The sequence below is a fragment of the Oenanthe melanoleuca genome, chromosome 2, assembly GCF_029582105.1.
Source record: "Oenanthe melanoleuca isolate GR-GAL-2019-014 chromosome 2, OMel1.0, whole genome shotgun sequence".
Classification (NCBI taxonomy): Eukaryota; Metazoa; Chordata; class Aves; order Passeriformes; family Muscicapidae; genus Oenanthe; species Oenanthe melanoleuca.
Window position 1 is genome coordinate 43,350,375 of NC_079335.1, and position 21,213 is coordinate 43,371,587.

The window sequence follows — 21,213 nt, forward strand, 5'->3', positions numbered from 1 at the left end:
TAATGCAAGTAGTACCTGTCCTTGCAGCATGAGCTGTGGAGGGGTCTAGCTGGAGTTTGTACTTGGCAAATTCAGGATATTAAAAGTTCAAAGCATTACTCTGTCATCTTGCTGATAATTTGTAAAAAAGTACACAGTGCCTGCTTTGAAAACCTCATAAAAAGCTTTTGGAAACCAGTAAGAGCAGATAATCCAAATTTTAACATTTGGCATGTAAAGCTGCAGAGTATCAGAGTGGGGGGGTTGTGATATTATGATCAGGAGACAAGTGGAATGTAAGTTTGGTTATCCAGCTTCAAGGAAAGAAATTCACAGAATGGCTGAGATTGCAGGGGACCTCTGGAGGTCCTCTGGTCCAACCTCTTTGCTCAAGCTGTAGCTGGTTGTTCTGGACCACGTGGATTTTGAGTATCTCCAAGGATGGAGACTACAGCCTGTCTGGAAAACCTGTTCCAGTGCCCATTCACCTTCAAAGTAAAGATCCTGATCTTCAGATGGTGCTGCCTGTGTTCTGGGCACCACTGAAAAGAGCCTGGCTCTGCCACCTGTGCACATTCACTTCAGGTGCAGGTATGGATTAATAAGATCACCTCTGAATATTCTCCAGGCTGAACATTCACATTCCACACTTGTCCTCATTGGAAAGAGGCTCCAGTTCCTTCATTTTTTTTTTGTGCCTTTTTTGGACTGTCTCCAGTATGTCCATGTCTTGCTTGTACTGAGGAGCCCAGAACTAGACACAGCAGTCCAGGTGTGGCTTCACCAGTGCTGATTAGAAGGGAATGATCACTTGCTTTGACCAGGTGGCAACACTCCACGTGCAGCCCAAAATGTCACTGGGCTCCTTTGTGGCCAAAGCACTTTGACTGATGGTATCCACCAGGAGCCCCAGGTCCTATTCTGCCAAGCTGCTGGTTAAGCCATTCCAGCAGGTATCAGGGTGGTTAAAATGCCCATGAGGACCAGAGTCTGTAGGTGGGAGGCTGCTTCTGGCTGCCCATGGAAAGGCTCATGCACTTTTTCCTGGTCAGGGGATGCATAGCAAACACCCACATTGTCTACTCTTTAGTCTTGTAAGTTCTCTGTGGGTAAATAGCCAAACTGTCCAGAGAGCAGGTCACACTGACACCTGGGTCTGTCTGTCCCTCGAGGCAGAGTCACCCACTGCTGTCACCCACTCGCTGCTTCCTCCTGGTGCTTCTGCACAGCTCAGGGTCAGCAGGCACAGTGCTTGAGGGCGCACCTCCTTAACTTTGGGGGCAGTGAACACACCTTAATATCCACTCCTTGTCAATATTTATGCCACTGGTGTTTTTCAGCCCATACAAAGGGTGCCCCTCTTTCCAGCCCTGTGTTTTTTGGTGCTGTAAGAGGAGGAGGAAGAGAAGGAGTGAGGGTCTGTGACACTCCATACTGCCTCATGGAGCAGGCAGCACCAAGGAGCTGAGCTCAGCATTTGTGTGCTCTCCATACTCATGAGATCCAGGGTGGTTACATCCACTGTGCTGGGGCAACTGAGCTGTGGAGAAACTGGTGGGAGGGGAAAGAAAAAAAGACCTGAAACTGAGTCACCTCAACCTCAGTCAACCTCAAGTTGGGGCTATACTAGCTTAACAATGAAAATGGGATTCAAAGTTTCCCACTGATCTTGCATTTTTCCTGGTTTTATGTATTTTCCTAGGGGGAGAGTAAGGGGGCAAAGCATTCTTTAATCAGGAGACTGTTACACAACATGCTGTTCTTGCTCTTTTAATCCCATTCAGAGCCTTCTGAATGAATATAAGACAAGGGTTTTAGGTTAAAAGAACTCTCTTATTAGAACAAAAATGTGAAATGAGAAGGGCACCAGCTTGTCTAACAGAGTTCCTACTGAAAATAGACTACCATAAAATCTGTCATTGTTTGCTATGGCTTTTGTTTTGGCCTTACAACTTTTGTGATTAATCTTTATTTTAAACAGGACAGTGTGTGTTTTGCCGTGAATTATTGTTGATTTCCACTGAAAATTTATTGATTATTACCCTTCAGTATATACTCAGGTGGAACAAGGTGACCATTCAGTCTTTTGTAATATCTTCAGATAAATCTGTGACATAAAAAAAACCCAGTTATGTGTAAAAATCAGATTTGCTGGATTTAAAGTTGCCCATGTAACAATGACGACCAGCAAAGTTAAACAAGATCTACAGAAGCAATAGATTGTTTTGAAACACCTAGAGTCTTATTTTGGCTGAGGCACATTGAAAACTCAGTATGTAATGGTTTCCATCAGCAAACACTTTGAAGAAATCTGCAACTCCAAACTACTAGCTTTATATGTTATGGAGAAATTACATTATTTATTTTCAAGCAATTCCCCAAGCAATTTGTTCTGTTCTCTGATCTCAGCCTACTCTTACTATTTTGGGACTTTTCCTCTTTAGCTCTAGCCTCCAGATCCCTTTCTTATCCTAGCTTTCTCTTACCCTTTGCTTTTGTTCTCAGCCTTGGCCTCAGGACATGTCTCTGTGTGAATGCTGGTATATTTCTTACCTCTCAAAAGATAAATTCTGTCTTTTTTTTTTTTTTTTTTTTTTTTTTTTTTAAATATATCAAACACCTCTTTGCAATTTGCACTCTCTTCTTGCAGTCCAGCTTCTGTGTAATCTGAATCTGAGTGAGCTGTCTGCAAGCCAGTAGAGGGTCTGTGAGGAAAGGGCAAATAACTTAGCATAACTTACATTTTAAAAATGTAGACATCTACAAATGAGGTAATCATCCTGCCGTGAATTTCTAGTTAGCAGAGAATTAGAAAATGGAGTTTTGGATCAGGATTCATTCAATTTGAATATAAAGGTTTCTATTTGGTCAAATGAATCCCACCTCTGTACCTAATTCCAGTTAGAAGGCCTATGGTTACAGTGGCAACCAAAAGGAAGGCCTTGGTCAACTTCAAAGATCCTTAGGCAAAGCACTTTTCAGAAAGGTGATTCTCTGCATATGAGCCAACAGACACTCATAGGCTGTCTGCAAATTGCAAATCAGACTCACAATTTGATCAAATGGGACAGGTATGATACCAACAGACATATACCTGACAGTAGAATAACCCCATGGAAACAGCCAAAATTCTATTGGAAAAATTAAAGACACTGAAACCTTTGAACAGGAAGGGTTGTGTCTGTACATATATGTGATTTTTTTTTTTTTTTTTTTTTACTTTCTAAGAAAGTAGTAGATTTTTGAGCTAAACTTAAATATGCTCTTGGGAAAAAAGTCAGCCTCCACCTAATGCCAAGCAACTTAGATTTTCAATGCAAATGATCTTTATCACTTGAAATTATTAGACTGAAAGTAGTCTTGGGCCAACAAGGAAGCATTACCCAACTCTTTAAATACAGGTAACTTTGCTGGATCAACCTATAATTAAGCCAGCCCATAACTACAACCAAACCACGACAAATTTATCACATAAATACTAAAAATCAAATAGGCTCATAAAGCATCCCAACTCTTTCCTCCCACTCTAATGAGGCTGTAATTTGACCAGATCAAAGAGTGTATGATGAGGTTTTATGATCCACCTGTGCTCTAGAACACAAAAGCGATTGGCACCTTCTCCTTGCCTTCCTAACACATGGTTTTAAGATCATCTTATATCTTGGGTTTTGTTTTGTACACAGCTCAATCAGTAACTGCAGCAGTAACAAAACTAAAGGGAAGAAGTTAAGTATATAACATTAATATAAAGCAAATACAGGAAGCCTTTAGGTGGTAATCAAAGGATATATAATTTTATTATGATACTGATAAATTCTGTAGTAACATAAAAAAACCTTTGCTGATAACCAGTGGATTTCTGTTACTGAAGCTAAGGTTTTAGTTATTTCCTCTCAAATTAACCTGATATCTAGAACTCCAGACTGACAGTGCTGTGAACAGCCAGTAAAAACTTACACAACAGACAATATTTTGCAATTACTAATTATGAAGGAAATAACAATATCAAAATGAAAATTATGTGGGGTAGCATTACAAACAACCATAACTTTTTCAGTGTTAGCTTCATTCGTTTTTATCTTACAGATATTGTAAGGGGTGAAAATTGTTTCATAAAATATTAAACTTATTTTGTCCTAGCTTTAGGACAAAAAAATCTTCCCCCCCCCACATCCTAACTAGTGATGTTTTATATAATTTGTTTCCTAGAATAGCTATCTCCTTTGTCTGTATACTGGTGACAGCATAGCATGGATCACACTGCTCTGTAACCTGAATATCAGGAAAAAATGGAAAAAGAGCATGGTTTAGGCTTACCAGAGAAATGATGACAGGAAGATGTTAGAAATAGCTATGGCCTCTTTATTCACTGTAAAACTCACTTATCTTCGGATGAAATAATGTGTAAATACTAAATAGATGAAACCTTATTTCCCTCATCATTATTATTAAAAATATGTATATATTTTTCCAAAAGCTGCTCTAGTTTCTGTTAGGTGTTTGCATTGGCACCTTATCTCAATACTCATGTATCAGACTAAGATATAATACTCCATATGAAGATGTCTGAGTCATCACTTTTTGGAGGAGTATGCATTTCTTTCCAAGTACCCCACAGAGTGTTTAAAAACCCACATCATCTGCTCTCAGCACTTTTGCAGTATTCACTCACCCCTTCAATTAGGAACATGTGAGAGGACAGGTCAGCTGAAATGCTTACTAAAGGATAACTTGTTGGCAGGAATGGGAGTTCCTGGCAGCAATATCTGCCTCCATTTTTCCATCCTTCCCTGTAGGGAGGGAGCACATCTCTACACTGCTGCCAGCCTGTATCCCAGCTAAACAGCCCTTGCTGCTGATCCATGGGCAGGCACCAAAGGAGGTGCCAAGCCTGGGAGAACAGGACAGCTCTGTATAATGTTCCTGAAAATGGGTTTGCAGGGAAGAGCACAGTGCAGCCAGCAATGTGATACATGCCTGCCAAGAATGCAGAACCACATATTTTCTGAAACTCGATACAGTTTTCTGAAACTCCTAACAGTTTGGAACTTATAGAAATTATATAGCATTAAATGCTTTGTATATTTTTCCAGGGACATATACATGCACACAATAATATATCCAAAAAGAAAAAAAAAAAAAAAAGATAATATGTAGGTGGGATGAAGAATGTCTTTGATGTAATTTTAACAGGGAGGATGGATCCTGAAAGCTGTTGGGCAATTAAGCACTTGCAAGGCATTTACTTCTGCTCAAAAGATAAGAAGTGGTTTAATTGGCAACAAAAATAAAAAAAGATGGGTGGTGTTGTAACAAAATAAACTTCTGATTTGTTTTTATTGCAGCTGAAACACAGAGTTTGATTTAAGCAGGAGATAACCTGTGCAACCAGCTGGTCCTGGAAACTGCAGGTATGTTTTCAACTGTGGACTTTTAACCAGGTGTGGGATGGTGGCTATCAGTTCCACATAAATTTATGTACATAAAAATCTGTGAGTACAGAGTCTCACACACCTGACTGACAGAAAACTCCCTTCCTGACATCTGTGCATGAAGCTCTTCATGTTGGGCTGTTACTGCTTGCAAGGACCACAGCTATGACTGAAAGTTGTTTCTATCAAGGATGGGAACAAGAGTATGGTAGAAATAGGAACTGCAAAAGACAGGAAACAGAATATTATTCAGCTATTGTTATGATAGAGTATAAATATATTATGGTGTGTGTGAATTCAGATAAAAAATGCAAATAATTAATTGACTTTTTGAACATTAGGATAACAGACCCATACTCATTACATCCATCACAGGATATGCAGAGCACAGATTTCCTCCCTATGGACCATTGCAACAAAATATAGGCAAAAAAATCAACATTTATGCCTTAATAAGCATTTACATACAATGTGTCTTTGACTCAGAGAGAACATTGATCTCTAAGCATCATGAAAACAGACCTAAATTTGAAACCATGCTCAACCCTTTTACTGAAAATAAACTGAAGCATTTTTGCACAAGTTAATTATTGTAAGACAGGACTGAAATGGAGTAAAAAGAAAATTTGGAAATTATTTGTCTTCTGCTTGGTTAAAAGGCAGCAACCATGTCCTTTCAAAATATTGTTTAAATTCCAACAGCTGGCATGAGGTGAGTTTTCCAGAACCACCCTGCACACTCCATGAACGAGTGACCAGAGCCTCAGAGGCTAATCCTGCAGGGGCTGCAGGAATTCCAGATTAATTTTTCATTAACAAACAATCTGTCACACCAACACTGGATCAGTAGGTTAAAGTGCTTAGTGCCAAGACCTCTACTTACACATCGAGGATGATTAGGGCAATTTCAGGTGACCTCAGCCAAGATTTAAGCTGGTTCTCTGACTGGAACATCCTCTTCCTGTGATTAAAGGCCCTTTGAGGGCTGTTCACTGGTTGAAGCTTTATATCATCATTAGGAATGATGACTGTATTTAATGTATACACAGAGCAGAGATTTTGGTTGAGTTTCCTCCTAAACAAATTCAGTTTGCTGAATTTGCTACCAGAACTGGTCCAAGAACTGCACCAGCATGGAGTAAGTGGGGGTGACTTGGATGTCTATGTCAAAGCACTCTAGAAAGAAATGTCAGAGTAGAAACTGCTCTGATGACTGGGGCACTCTTGCCCAATGCAAGATATGGACGAGCCAGCAGTTTGTCAAGAGCATAAGAGACCTGGCATCTGCCATAAACCTCTCTTCTGTCTGACACTGTAAGAACTCATCCCTAAATTCCTGTTGCATGAGGTTCATCAAGGACTTCTTATTGTATTTCACTAAATTTAGAGATACACAAAGATGTAATATTTTTCTCATTGCCTTCAGCAGCAGCTGCCACATTTATCTGGGTCACTCCACATGGAAAGACAGGTTCGTTGCAATAAAAAACAGAAAGAAGACAGGTTTAAAATTTTAAAATCATCAAGTGACAAATTTGTTGATATAATTTAAATTAAGGTCATACTCACCCCAGGCTGTGAAACTCAAAGGCACAAAGAAAAGGGGATCTGTTTGTCTGGATCAACTTGTAAGTCTGTAGCTGTGCAGAAACTGGTGAATACCTTGCTAGTGAAGCACAGAAAACTTTTGATGACATAGTAGGTGCAGAATCTAGGACAACTGATAGCATCATATTAAGAATGAAGAGAATATTAAAAGCAGTTAAGATCAAGGCAAAAGGCACATATCAAAACTAGTTAGCTTAAGTGCAGATAATGGCTGTGGGAATATGAGTTGTTCAAAACAATTTTCAAGCCAAGTTAAAAAAAAAGTTGAAGTATTGCATCAGCTATATCTTTGAACTAATATAAAAAAATTCATTACCATTTTAATGCACTGAGAAAGAAATTATTCATATTTACAGGAATAATACTGTCTCCTTCTCCTCATATTCTGAAATTAAAATTTTCTCTTTCTCAAAATGGTATTTCCTATGTATTTGTCTTTGTGATTGATATAAAATTCTTCTTTACTTCCAGATAAGCACAGGAAAGAAATGTTATAAGATGAAATGTGCAGAGAAAACATTTCAGCAACCCTTTCAAAATGCTAGAATTATTAGTTGCTCAATGAATAAAATCAAAGAAAAGAAAAGGAAAGAGGAAAGAAGGGAGAAATGAGATGAGTATTGAGAAAGAAAAGAGAAATACATTTAAAAGCATTTCATCCATTGGCAGATGTACAAATATCTAGTTTACATTGACTTGCTTCCTAGCCTCTCTTTGGGTCATGGAACCTGCTTTAAAAAGCAAGCTGAAATTCATATATTTGTTCATGAGGTTTGTTACTTGATGTGATTTGACACTCTTACTGAATACTGTTCTGCTGCTACAAGGCAGTTTCCTTTTACTGTCCAAACATGTCTTACCAACATGATTTAATTGGCTCTCAACAAAATTGCTATGATGATAAAAATTCTCAAAGAACAACGATTGCAAAATTTCCCTCAACAGTGACTCAGTTGTGAACAAGATTAAACATAAATGCAATAGAAGAAGAGAAATGTTGAGCAACTAAACCTGACTCTTGCCACATGAGACACCTAGTAAAGCTAATTTTGCCAAAAGACATGAGTCTTGAATTTACTCTTCTGGAAAGGAACATTAAAATACAATGTCCTGTGAGGCAACTGGGCCAACACAATCATCAGAAAATCATATATGAAAGGAAGATTAAACTCTAAGGAAGATTAAGCTCTTCAAAGTGAACAACCTGTTGCAGAACACCGAACTACAAAAGTGATTGGTGAATGCCTGGAAGCAAGAGTTCAGAAGCTGAAGGGTGGATCTTTAGTTTGGCTTGCTCAGGTACACATCATCAACATAATCTCTGTTTCTAGCTTGTCAAAGTTCTTTGTTTCTCCACTGTGCTTTCTTTTTCATTATCCTGGTTTTTGGCCCTCACCTTGAGCAGTGAAACACACAGGAACACACAGTGGGATGAGAATAGCCATAGCTGAGCACGAATTCCCCTGACACACCTCTAGTGTGGGAACCCCCCCTCAAAACCAGGCAATTTGCTTTACAGATCTCTTCCTATTCATCTGCACTGTGCTGTGTAGACAGAACTCCTGTATCACTTTTTTCCAGTGTTGTTCCCAATAAGTGCAATCCCAAATTCTTTATAATGTTCATATATCAAATAATAATATTGTGGTATAGTAGCTATCAGAGGAAATGAAGACTAGAAACAAAAGAAAAATTATGGTAAAAATCCCTCTTAGTGCTAAGAAGTAACTCTTGAGCTTCACAGGAAAAACCAGAATGGAGTGCATGAACTTCATTGCTATCTAAGATGCAAATGCAGAGAAGAGCAAGCTGGCAGTTCTCTAAGTTTTGTGCTCTTTCAGATTTGCAGTATTCATCTCTTGAGTCAATTCCCAGTGAACATGAACCAGTTACAACAGCAGTGGCTTAGACCAACTCCTTCACCAAGATATTAGCATAAACTATTCCAGTTGCTTGAGAAGCTCTAGGAAGTGAACTTACACCACTGAAACAAAGGCTAAGATGGTGTGACATGCTGGGGAAAGAGTATTTATGCTTTTTTGTATCGCAGCAGATAATTTTCTTTGCCTCAATCCTTCATTCCTGTGAGAGGGCTGGTAGCAGCTTTGTAGCCAAAGACTGCAGTGTCTGAATTACTCCAGCTAATAGTAAGACTCATAGGTCAGAGGCTGACTGTACTTACCCTGTACAAGCAGGTAACAAACAAAAAGAGGCTAAACTTCAGAGTGTGCACTCTAAATAAGTTGGATTGGTTTTGGCTAGAATATAGTATGGTGCTATGGTAAGGGTTTGGGATAAAATTAGCATTGATAAGTTTCTGTTGTTGTTGTTCTTTTTAAGATGATTTTGTTATTATTATGCGGGACTTGTACAAAATCAAGGTATTTTCTGCTCCTCATCCCACCTAATCAGTGAAGAGGTTAGGAGTGCACAAGGATTTGGGAGAGGGCACAGTTAGGAGAGCAGATCCCAGCTGACCAGAACTGGGGGAAGAAGGTGGAAGGAGGAACTTTTAGAGTTATGGAATCTGTCTTCCCAAGTAACTCTGATGTACGATAGAGCCCAGTTTTCCCAAAGATGGCAGAGCACCTCCCTGCCAATGGGAAGTGGTGAATTAATTCCTTATTTTGCTTTGCTTTGCTGTGTTCACAGCCTTTGCTTTCCCTTTTAAACTGTCCTTATCTCAACCCAAATGTTTTCACACTTTTGCCCTTCTTATTTTCTCCCCTGGCCCTCTGCAGGGGTGTGAGCAAGCAGCTGTGTTAGCTGCCTATCAAGGTTAGCCACAACAGAAGTGAAGCAAAAGAACATTGGATTGAAAGGTGAAGGACAGCATTATCAGATGTACAACACTGCCTAACACAGCTGGATGCTTTTCCAGTCAACAGATGTAGCAGCACCTCTGTATTCCACCTGGATTTTATCATATGGTGCTACTTTTTACACTGTTCCTCTCGTGTACTAGTAGGAGTGTAAATATTTTCATTCATCTTAAAATGGGAAACATGACTTTTTTTTCTTCAGAATGATAATTATAGTTCATGTAAAATGTTTATTCATATACTTCATGTTTCTTTATTTCATGTTGCTACTAAGGGAAAGATTTGTTCTCTATTTTAGTTGAGGTAATATAGGCTTCTCCTCTTATCCTAATATTCATATATGACAAATGAATGTCTCTACTGCATTGATTTTCATAATTTTTAAAGTTTCAACAAGCCATTAATATTTTAATTATAATATTTACACTAATGTGGTACAAGCTGATTTTCTCCAAGCTCATTTCTCAATTTATTACCTAAGAAATCTTCTATAAGCAAGAATTAAATCATATCACAAGTTTTTTTTAAAGAAAAACAAGTAAACAAACAATGAAAATTAATGCAAATCTAGCCATATGTGCTTACAGAGATAAAAAATACTTGTCCAAGTTCATGCTTAAGGGGATGTAATAGTTCCAGAACTGACTTCCACTAGATCTAGCCCTTCAAGTTTTCCCAAAGAAACTGGTGCAGAAATGAACATTAGAATTCCATATTTAATGTATTTTTTGTGGAAGTTTTAAAAAGAGCATTTAGCTACAAGCTGTATGCATCCTTGGTTTAACTTCAGATCACAGGATAAAGATCCTGAATCAGTTTTACAGCTCAATGTACTCCAAAACAGTAAGTACAGAGAGCTTGAAAGTTCTCTTTCTTCTGTCCTACAACTTTCTACTGCTACATTTTCATCTCTTCTGCTGTCAGATCTCAGGAAAGAAGTTTAGCTGAGCTTTTTTTTTCAGAGTTTTTTGAGGATCCTGGTGGCAGATATTGATTGAAAGAGAACCTGGGAAACTTGGATCCTCCTATAGAAAGTGCATGTTCTAAAGCTCCACCCTGTGCTTCTTGTCAGTAAAGCTCCATCCTGAACAAATCCACTGATCCTAAATAGGAAAATATTTAAAATTAAATATTGAAGTGAGCCACTTGGAGATGAGCTCTTTCTTAGGCAATTAGTTCATTTAATGTTTTACACAAAGAAGAAAACACTGCAGCTACAATGAAAAGGATGTCAGAGACAACAGTTAAAGGAATTGTGTTTCATATTAGAAGACCAACACTAGTTTAAAACAAGCAATTTTATTACTAATAATTAACTAGTTTTATGGTTCATCATTTAAAATTTCTGCAATTGATTTTAAAACACAATACAGGACTACATTAACACTAATCCAGACTATAAACAGGACTCTGTTTACATTTTGACACTCATTCTTCCTATTGGGGCCAAAGCAGATTATTTCCCTGACACAGAGGGATTCAGAGTTGAACAGAGGAGCAAATGTCACCTTGAACTCAATCTCTTTACCCATTCTGTCATTGTGAGCTGTAATAGAAACTTTTTAATGAAACTTCCCAGTCTGACCATTCGCAAGCCTCTCTGGCATTTGCATTCCCAATGCCAAGATTCTCACTGCTGAGACTGAAGCCCCTTTACAGCAGGAGTCTCCAGTGACACAAGGGGTCTCCATTTGGCTTTCCACACACCCCACTCACACAGTCAGACCAGGTTTCTTCAGCAGTTCGACCCCAGGTTTCCCGTGGCAAAGTCCCAGATGTCTCATTCCATAAAGTCATTTATTCACAGTGCAATAACACAGAAACAGCTCAAGCTGGTGCCTTGAGGAGGATCCCCCACCATGGAACCCCATGGCTTTTATACCCTCACAGTCTCCCCATGTGCCAGTCTTGCAACTGTCTCACTCTAGCTCCAGAGTCTTTGACTCCTGTCTCCTTTTCCATGCCCATCTACATAGCTGGCATCGTGCCCTTTTGTTATCCTAACAGTCACAATTCCCAGTTCCTGCTGTGTCTCTCAGTGTCCATTCACCTGGCTGGCATCACTCAGCTCCATGTGTGTTATCCAACTTCATTTCAAGGCTTTTTCCTATCACCAAAACATACACTAGAAACAGTGTGCAGCTATGAAGGTGATGTACTCATCCTATCAAATTCTAGAACAGCATTTGGGACCTGAAGATAATCAGTGTTGAGTTATATAACACTTACAGACAGATAATCTATCCAGAAAATGCAAAGAATGATTGTGCCTGGCATAATTATATTCATCAAGAGAAGAACTACACCAGTTGTAAAAACAATAATTGCATGGTCTCAGCCTAAAAAATTCGAACTAAAAGTACACATTAAATTTGAGTGCTTGCTAAAAGAGAAATTTGGTTTAACTCATTGGAATTAAGATAAAAAATTGTCTTGGGCCGCCTCTGAAACTGCGATGAATCTCACCAGACCCAGGCTTTGGTGTGGGGTGGTCCCTCGGCAGGCAGGATGTGCAGTGCCCTCATCCCGGCACAGCGCTCGCATCCCGGCACATCCCGGCACAGCCCGCACATCCCGGTGCATCCCGCGCATCCCGCACATCCCGGCACAGCCCGTTCATCCCGGCACAGCCCGTTCATCCCGGCACATCCCGCGCATCCCGGCACAGCCCGTTCATCCCGGCACAGAGCGCATCCCGGCACATCCCGCGCATCCCGGTGCATCCCGCGCATCCCGCACATCCCGGTACAGCCCGTTCATCCCGGCACAGCCCGCGCATCCCGGCACATCCCCCGCATCCCGGCACAGCCCGTTCATCCCGGCACAGTGCGGTCATCCCGGCACAGTGCGGTCATCCCGGCACAGCCCGCACATCCCAGCACATCCCGCGCATCCCGGCACAGCCCGTTCATCCCGGCACAGTGCGGTCATCCCGGCACAGCTCGCACATCCCGGCGCATCCCGGCACATCCCGGCACAGCCCGCGCATCCTGGCACAGCCCGCGCATCCCGGCACAGCGCGCACATCCCGGCACAGCGCGCACATCCCGCGCATCCCGCGCATCCCGGCACATCCCGGCACATCCCGGCACAGCCCGCGCATCCCGGCACAGCCCGCACATCCCGGCACAGCGCGCACATCCCGGCACATCCCGGCACATCCCGGCACATCCCGGCACAGCCCGTTCATCCCGGCACATCCCGGCACATCCCGGCACATCCCGGCACAGCCCGTTCATCCCGGCACATCCCGGCACATCCCGGCACAGCCCGTTCATCCCGGCACATCCCGGCACATCCCGGCACATCCCGGCACAGCCCGCTCATCCCGGCACATCCCGGCACATCCCGGCACAGCCCGCGCATCCCGGCACAGCCCGCACATCCCGGCACAGCGCGCACATCCCGGCACATCCCGGCACATCCCGGCACATCCCGGCACAGCCCGTTCATCCCGGCACATCCCGGCACATCCCGGCACAGCCCGGCACAGCCCGCTCATCCCGGCACATCCCGGCACATCCCGGCACAGCGCGCACATCCCGCGCATCCCGCGCATCCCGGCACATCCCGGCACATCCCGGCACAGCCCGCGCATCCCGGCACAGCCCGCACATCCCGGCACAGCGCGCACATCCCGGCACATCCCGGCACAGCCCGCGCATCCCGGCACAGCGCGCAGCATGCGCGGCTCGGGGCGCTGCGGGGACCGGCCTCAGGATGGCAGCAGCAGATGGAGAAAAGCTCCCGACAGCCAGCTCCTACCCAAACTGCATCCTGGGCTGCTGCAAACAAGCGAAACGCAGGCTTAACGCTGCAGCAACAAACCACAAAATCAGTTTAGGATGAAATAGAATTAAAAGTTGTCATAATCCCACATCCAGACAAAGTGATGTATCCAGTTTTGTTTCTAGATGGTTATTTCATTTTCTAAGTGTTGTGGCTTTTGTATTTTCATTTGGTGTGTGTTTGTCTGCTAGATACCGCTTAATCACTGGCAGATTAAAAAGGAGCACCAAGTCCAGGATTTCTGGGACAGAAAAGAAATAAAAAATCAAAGGAGAAGTTAAAAAGGCAGCAGAGAAGGGCACCTTGTTCAGTCAGCTTCCAAAGCCCTTCTTCATCGCAGCTCCCAAGCCTTCCTTCAATCAGTTTTCAAAATTACAGCTTATTTTCCTTCCTGAGGTTCATTTTGTTTTTCCTTTTGAAACCTGAAATCTTTGAAATGGTGCCAGAGACAGCTGTATGTGGAAAGCCAAGATTTCTGCTAGAACCTCTCTCTGCCCTGTCCTGCTAAGCTGTAGCCTTCACCCTGTGCAGATGGAGCAGGTCACAGAGTGCAGCAGTGCAGCTTGAGATGAAATATTCTGTTTAAAGAAAGCGCAGAAAATTTGGGGCAGTGGGAAAGTAAAAGGTCACTAGAGACAATAAACTCCTTATCACTCTGAGAAGAAATACCTACATCACCTCAAAAAGATGGTCTTTACTAGAAAAGTGATCTGTGCAGACATGACTTGTGTACAGGAAAACCTCACTTTGCAGCTGGTTCTGTTCAGTGATACCCTACCCCTCAGCACTTGCAAGACAGGAGCTTCAATGTTAAATCTTTTGTTTGTGCCCTTTATTGGGTGCAGCAACTCTGCATTTTGCAGCCTGTGCTGCCATCGTGTGGCATGTTACGTGTTCATGCATTGACAATAGAAAAAACAAAGGCATGATTTCCATTTCATTTGCTGCTGGCCTGGCACTGGCTGTCAGGAGAGAGATGGAAGACTGGAATCCCCTGTAGCACTCGAGAGTCTTCTTCTTCTGATTCTTTCCTGTTTTTGTCCTTTGTTCTCAAAAACCGTAGAAAATTCAGCCTCTCATGACAGTAAAATCTTGCCAAACAGTAAAAGGCACAGAAGCTACTGAGCCTTTGATAATGTGAGTAATTTCCAGCTTCAGTGGAAAGCCTTGCCCACTAGCAATCAGAAGCTGGTGAACAGAGGGTTTAAGATTTCTACTGAACCTTCTTTTTTATTATTTTTTTTTTCCTATGGTGAAGGAAAATCATGCCTTTATTTGGTAATGCATTTAATTTTCTACCTCAATTTACATAAATAGTGTTACCTTTCTCTGTTATCATAAAAGTAACTGGAAAAAGGTTGTGTCTTGACCCTCTCTCCCCTCACCCAAACCACAGGAGTATTGCTTGCAAGTTTTGTTTCATTTCTCAGTAGTACTAATGAAAGGACTTTTAATATTTGCTGAAAAAATGCTAACCAAAAAAAAAAAAATCTAGAGGATTTTAGCAATTTATTCCATCTCTGACCACCTAAACTAACACATCTCCACCATCTGTTTGTACCCTACCATATTTCATACATATTGCTAAGTAGAAAATTTAATGCAAATCCTACTAAATGCAGGGAGAAGGTCACATAAATTACAGTGAGTCTTGGATGATTTCTCTGGTGGTCAGGCAGTTTCCAGTTTCTTTGCTGGTTAGACAGCAAAAGTTGCTAAAATTAATTCCTAAAGAGGAAAAAAAGAAAACCCCAATCATACATGGTCTGTGATCAAAATGCCAAAAGCCATATAAACAAACAGCTTTTGTTTTTCTGCTGAAGGAATGATTAAACAGCCAAAATTAAAGAGCCAAACCCTGTTTATTAAATTTCACACCAAATTTCTAAGCAGCAACAAGAAACCAGATACAGAACAAAACTCTGCTTTCTTTTATACAGTTTTCTAAATGTGATGACATATGGTTCCACTTTACATCTAGAGCCTGCAGAGCCTTCCAAGTGCTCAGTGAACTGGCTCTTCTGGGATTCTGGTTAGAAGCATGCAATATTTTCATTCACATATTTCCCTTTCACCTAACACTGATGAAAGAACATATCTTTTCCATGGAAGGAAAAAAAGCAAAACAAACAAATCCTACTGCCCCTGGGGAAACATTTAAAGGAGCTGTTGATACGTCACAATTTTTTTCTGCTCAGATATCCATTATCATGGAAGTGACACTTGGCTCTGGTGAACTATATCTCTCTAGGTAAACTTTGTTTTTTCTGTTAAAAAGACTACTGCATGATACCACCCGTTACTTCATCTAAAACCACTTTCATGTCATATTGTAATTTAAATTAATTTTATCAACTGAGGATTACTTCAGTAAAGACCTAAGACTCCTTTGAAAGCAGAAATTACAATGAACTTCCATCTGCCTTATTTACAGAATAACTACTTGGCCAAAAGAATACAAAAGATGAAAAAAAGAAATTGTTTGTAGGTAATGGTTCCATTGTTTTAGGGATTTATGGGAAATTCTAATATATTTCTTAATGGATGTCAGCAAGAAGAAAATATGGCCCCAGAAGTTATTTTTTGCTTGTTAGAAAGTTTCAGCTGAACAGAAATGACTATTCATGTTGTACACTGGAACAGGTGAATTGGCTCTATCAAAGGTCTTTCTTGACTTAGCATATTATCTCTCTCAAATTATATTATATCTCTCAGAGTTTCTCATCATTCCAGTCGGTGCTGGAAGTAGTGAACATCATGTTAACAGCTTGAATGTTAAACTGTGGTGACCCTATCAATTACAAATATTTAGTTAGGAGCATCATTACAAAGTGTGTTTCATTTCCTCCAGCAGGAAAACTAAACTATCTGCATAACAGAATTGATGTGAAATGAAAGGAGTAAACAACAGCTTGCAAAATAAATATCATGAAGTATTCCCCACCAAAGCTTCAGTAATTACTCCATGGAATAGACTGCCCTTAATACAACAATTAATTAATTTTTCCAAATGAATTATGCAAGCCAATATTTTTTCTTCATTAATGTTTTGTTGGAGTCATTAAGTTCCATTAATGAATAACAAAGAAGCAATTGGAATTTTATTCTAGCTGATGTGTGCTAATGTGCTTAACTTGAACTAAATGTGTTTCCAGTATGTAATCAAATTTGAATCAATCAAATCAATTTACCACTTGAAGTCCTTTTGGAGTTGCAGCTGTTTTATATGGATGTCTCTTCCCAGAGAAGAATACAGACAAAACCCAAAAGACTACATGACTCTGGAACATATAACATTGTAATTAGGAACCAATCTGTCTGAGTTTTGTTAGGAGGGTACTGTTTTCCCTTCTCCAAGCTCCATTATAACTCAAAGTGGCTAAATTATTTCCTAGGAATAAATTATCTAATGAATTTAGATTTCACAAAGCTTTGGAAGCTTTATGAATTCTAGCTGATCTCTTACTTTTTTAAAATTGAATTTTTACAAAAAAGAGTGAATAAATAAGCTAATAAAATAATTGGAACTTATGCAGCCTATTCGTTTTTGCCTACGCATAATTGTTTTCAGGGATAGCCAATTAAGAAAATTGATGAACAATGAACAGTGCATATAATTGTTACTGACAATTTTTATGAAAGCCTTTCTTCATGTAGCTCTCAGGAAAGATTTTATAATTACATATATAATTACATATATAATTACAATCAGAGCATACAGACAAGAGGTTTCCAGACTTTTATTGGAGGTGCACAGTGATAAAACAAGATGTAATGGGAACAAACTAGAAAACAGGAAATTCTGATTATTTTATTATTATGATTGCTCTTTTAAACTTACCAAAAAACCAACAACCAACAAAACAGCTCTTGAGTGTGGTTGAACATGAGGATTTCCAGTGAGGCTGGGTATCTTAGAGATGCTTAAGATGCAATTGGAAATCACTCTAAGCAACCTGACCTGATTTGACCAGCTCCAAACAGGGTTTGGAACAGATTGCTTTCAGAGATCCCATCCTACTTAGTTATTCAGTGATTATGAAATTTGTTTAAACAAACATGTATTCACCAGCAATCTAATGCAAACAAGGTGGAACTGATAATATTGACACTGCAGATTTGTCTTTGTTAATAATAAGCTAATTTGACAATCCTGCAGACTACAAGTTTCAAAAGTATAGAAATATCTGAACTTTAAAACCTCTTCTGAGATACCTTATATTTACTATACATAGCAAAAATATGACATTTTTTTTTAAACATCTCTGAAGAAAAGGTGAAAAATCTTCTCAAAAGCTGTCATAGTATATTTTTGACTTATGGACATCCTTATAAGTACCATTATAAGGAAAAAAGTGTCTCCATCTTTCTCTACATTTTCATGTGACCAAGCTTCATAACAGGAGTCCATCTGAGGTCTTCAGTTATACATCTAAAACTTAAAATAAACTTACTATTAAAAACTTACATTGCTATCAAACATTACTTGCACAAGCCTGTCACAGTCATACAGGTTCTGTAAAAAGATTTCAACAGACCTTGTTAAAGGGTACACTGTACTGTAAGTGCAGGACAAGAAGACACAGCACCAGGGTCTGCCAGGGGAAGCTCAGGCTGAACATCACAAAGAATTTATTTATTGGAGGGGGGGTCAGGCATTTTAACAGATTGTCCAGGGAGGTATTGGAATCACCCTCCCTGAAGGTGTTCAGGAAATTACTGGATATGGCACTCAGTGCCATGATCTAGTTGACAAAGTGGAGTTGAAAGGTTGGACTTGGTGATCTTGGAGGTCTTTTCCAGCCTTAATGATTCTGTGATTCTGTAAGTATTTCTACTTACAAAACTTAAAAATCACCCAAACACACTTGATAAATAATTGATTAGAGAACAGCCTGTGTGCTTTTGCATTTCAAAAGAGGCCTTATCTAAATAAACCTGCTTTTGAGATCTTCCCATTCTGTTTGGTAAGAAATATTATAGTAAACCTCAAAAAACACCCCCAAAATATTAATCTCCTGTGTTGTCATATACTATGTGAGTGTAAAATATTATACTGTTAATGATGTACAGCATTCCTTCACTGGCTGTGTTGGACTGCCATGGAAATCTGAGACAAAGGTCTTTGCAGGTATTTCCTAGAACAGTTTGTGAAGAGACCTTGCACAATCCTTTGGAATATGTATGAAGATGGAAAAAGAAAACCCTGTTTCAGAATTGCTGTAGTGCTTCAGAGCACTGTTAGCGTTTGCAGGCTTTCAGAGAGACATATGAAGAGGACCAAACATACTCAGATGTACATAACAATTCCAGGCATAATCAGGTTAAAAGGAAAGACTAGGGAACACAGTAAAAATGAAAGTGCTTTCTCATTTTTTTTTCTGTGCCTGAAAGTATTGGTGTTCTCTTTTCCACAGTCTCATGCAATTTATTTATGGCACTCAGAAGGATAAAGTATCAATTTCTTTCCCCTGGAGTTGTAAGAAGATCCTAAACAATTGATTGTATCTATGTCTTGAAAGGGAGAAACAATTATATAGAGCAGAGCTTTACAGATTAATGGCAGACTGGCAAATGAGAAAAGAAAAAAATAACCAAGAGCAGAAATATCTGCACTGAAGAACACTATAAATAACATGCCTTTTTTCTAAATTTGCCTTATGAGCAGAAACAAGGTTTTAGCATTCTATGCTATTAAAAGATTTAATATTAAGAAGAAAGGTTTATATTTTCAGATCCCTTAGGTGATTTTACCTTAAACCAAACTGTGTGTTAATTAGCTTTTTTCACTTACTTCACATAGTTTGGACTAATCAAGCAGTATTATTGCATTTATTGTAGCATAATTGTGACTATAAATGCCAGATATACTTCTATAATATCTCTTGCTAATAGTTATATGCCAGACTTTGAACATAGTTCTAATTCTAAAGCAGTGATAGGGAAAATTAGATTTTCTATAAATTATTCCTTGGCATATGCTTGGGAATGATTACTAGGCAGTGATCATAGCAAACTGAATCAGTGCTATAATCTGAAACTTGAATTACTCTTTGAGTTAGAATTTGACCAACCAAGGTCCATCAACATAAGTGGACTTACAAGGTAGTCTAGACTGACAAGGGTCTGGCGAACCTGCTAGTGCAAAACTAGAGAAAAATCTCCATTCTTCCTGCTGAAATATGTTCAAGCATTAACAAAAGCTTTGGGTAGCCTTGGATGAATTACAGTGCATGGAGAGTGTAAAGTACAATCCCACCTCATGCAAAATTAATTGATGTTCTAGGAAAAAACTTCAGCCTCAACTCAGTCCTATGTGCTAGGGTATAACACTCGAGTGTAGTTTTCATAAATAAGAAGAGTCTCCTGCCATTAAGTAGGAAAGCATCCCCCAGAGATATAAAATGGTTTGAATTCCCTTCCTCTGTCAGCAGGAACCCCATTATTGAACCTGTAGGCAAGAGTCCCCTTCAATTTCTAGTTTACCCAGGAAGCTCTAGAGCAAGCTGGATATATTTTCTTTCCTTTTTTGCCTGTCTCAAGTACCTTTTGGGGACATTTCTCTCACCCAAATCCATTAGATACAAGTCAAAACATGCCATATTCAAGCTCCTTTGTGAAATTGCATGACTTTAATACTAATCCTAGTGGAAGAGTAATCAGTACTATGCAAAATAAAGGTGCTGTGCTGGAAACTGGACAGAAACCTTATTAGTGCACTGGAAAGATAGAAAGTAGTTACTCTTTGAAGTGCTACTCTAAGGTTGCTTCAAGAGTGTGGAGAGTAGATCAAATGTGTAAAACAGTGAGCATATTTCCCAGCTTTATCCACTTCCTATCTCTACATGAGGCAAATGATCATAAATTCTGACAAATGATCATTTTGCTATTCAGATTGAAAGAAGAACTTTATTCAAAATTCTTTACAGATTTACAGCTCGAAAGTCTCCCTCTGTGTGAAGGTAATATTGTAGTGAAAAAAAAAGGAATTTAAACTTATACACAGATTTGCATTGCAAATATGATTGTGGCAAACAAGACTGTTTGTATGCCTGTGAAGGTAGAAAACTAAAAAACTCTTCTTACATGCTTCCCAAACCAACAGTCCACGAAGCAACTTGAGTAGGAAAGAATTCATCTGAATCTCAGTGAGTCAGTGCAGGTTCCAGGAAAAGTCATCATGGAAATGTCTGAGAGCAGTGATAAAAATATAATTTGAAGTCAAAGTGATTACTGGTTTTTCATTATATGGGGGAAAGCACCCAAGGCAAATGAAGTATAGGTAGGCTTGAGGGAGTATAAGTAAACAAAGTTTCCTTGCATTGTTCCATCAAATACCAATTACTTTGGGAACCTCCTTTCAGAGAGGATGCAAAACACCAGAGAAAGTCCCATAATTTCTCAGGCTTTCCAAAGCAATATTTGCTGTTGCCCATAGATGTGAGGCTCTCAGGATGCAGCCAGTTGGGACATCACTTCCTACATGAGGGACAAGCTCATACAAGAACCAAGTCATATTAGGAACTGCAGTACCTTTTTCAAAGCTGACTAAGAGAATTCCTTCCTAAAGCAAGAAAAATACA

General features: G+C 39.9%; 1 protein-coding gene across 1 annotated transcript; it reads left to right on the forward strand.

Annotated features, from left to right (window-relative positions):
- Nucleotides 1-12,296: 12,296 nt before the first annotated feature.
- LOC130248779 (calcium-binding protein P-like) lies at nucleotides 12,297-13,685 on the forward strand. The gene has a single exon (XM_056482788.1). The coding sequence runs from the start codon at nucleotides 12,297-12,299 to the stop codon at nucleotides 13,683-13,685; it is 1,389 nt and encodes a 462-aa protein (XP_056338763.1).
- Nucleotides 13,686-21,213: the final 7,528 nt, after the last annotated feature.

What these genes read in the sequence shown, in the direction of transcription:
- LOC130248779 (XM_056482788.1), top strand. Translation starts at nt 12,297, where the DNA reads ATGAATCTCACCAGACCCAGGCTTTGGTGTGGGGTGGTCCCTCGGCAG.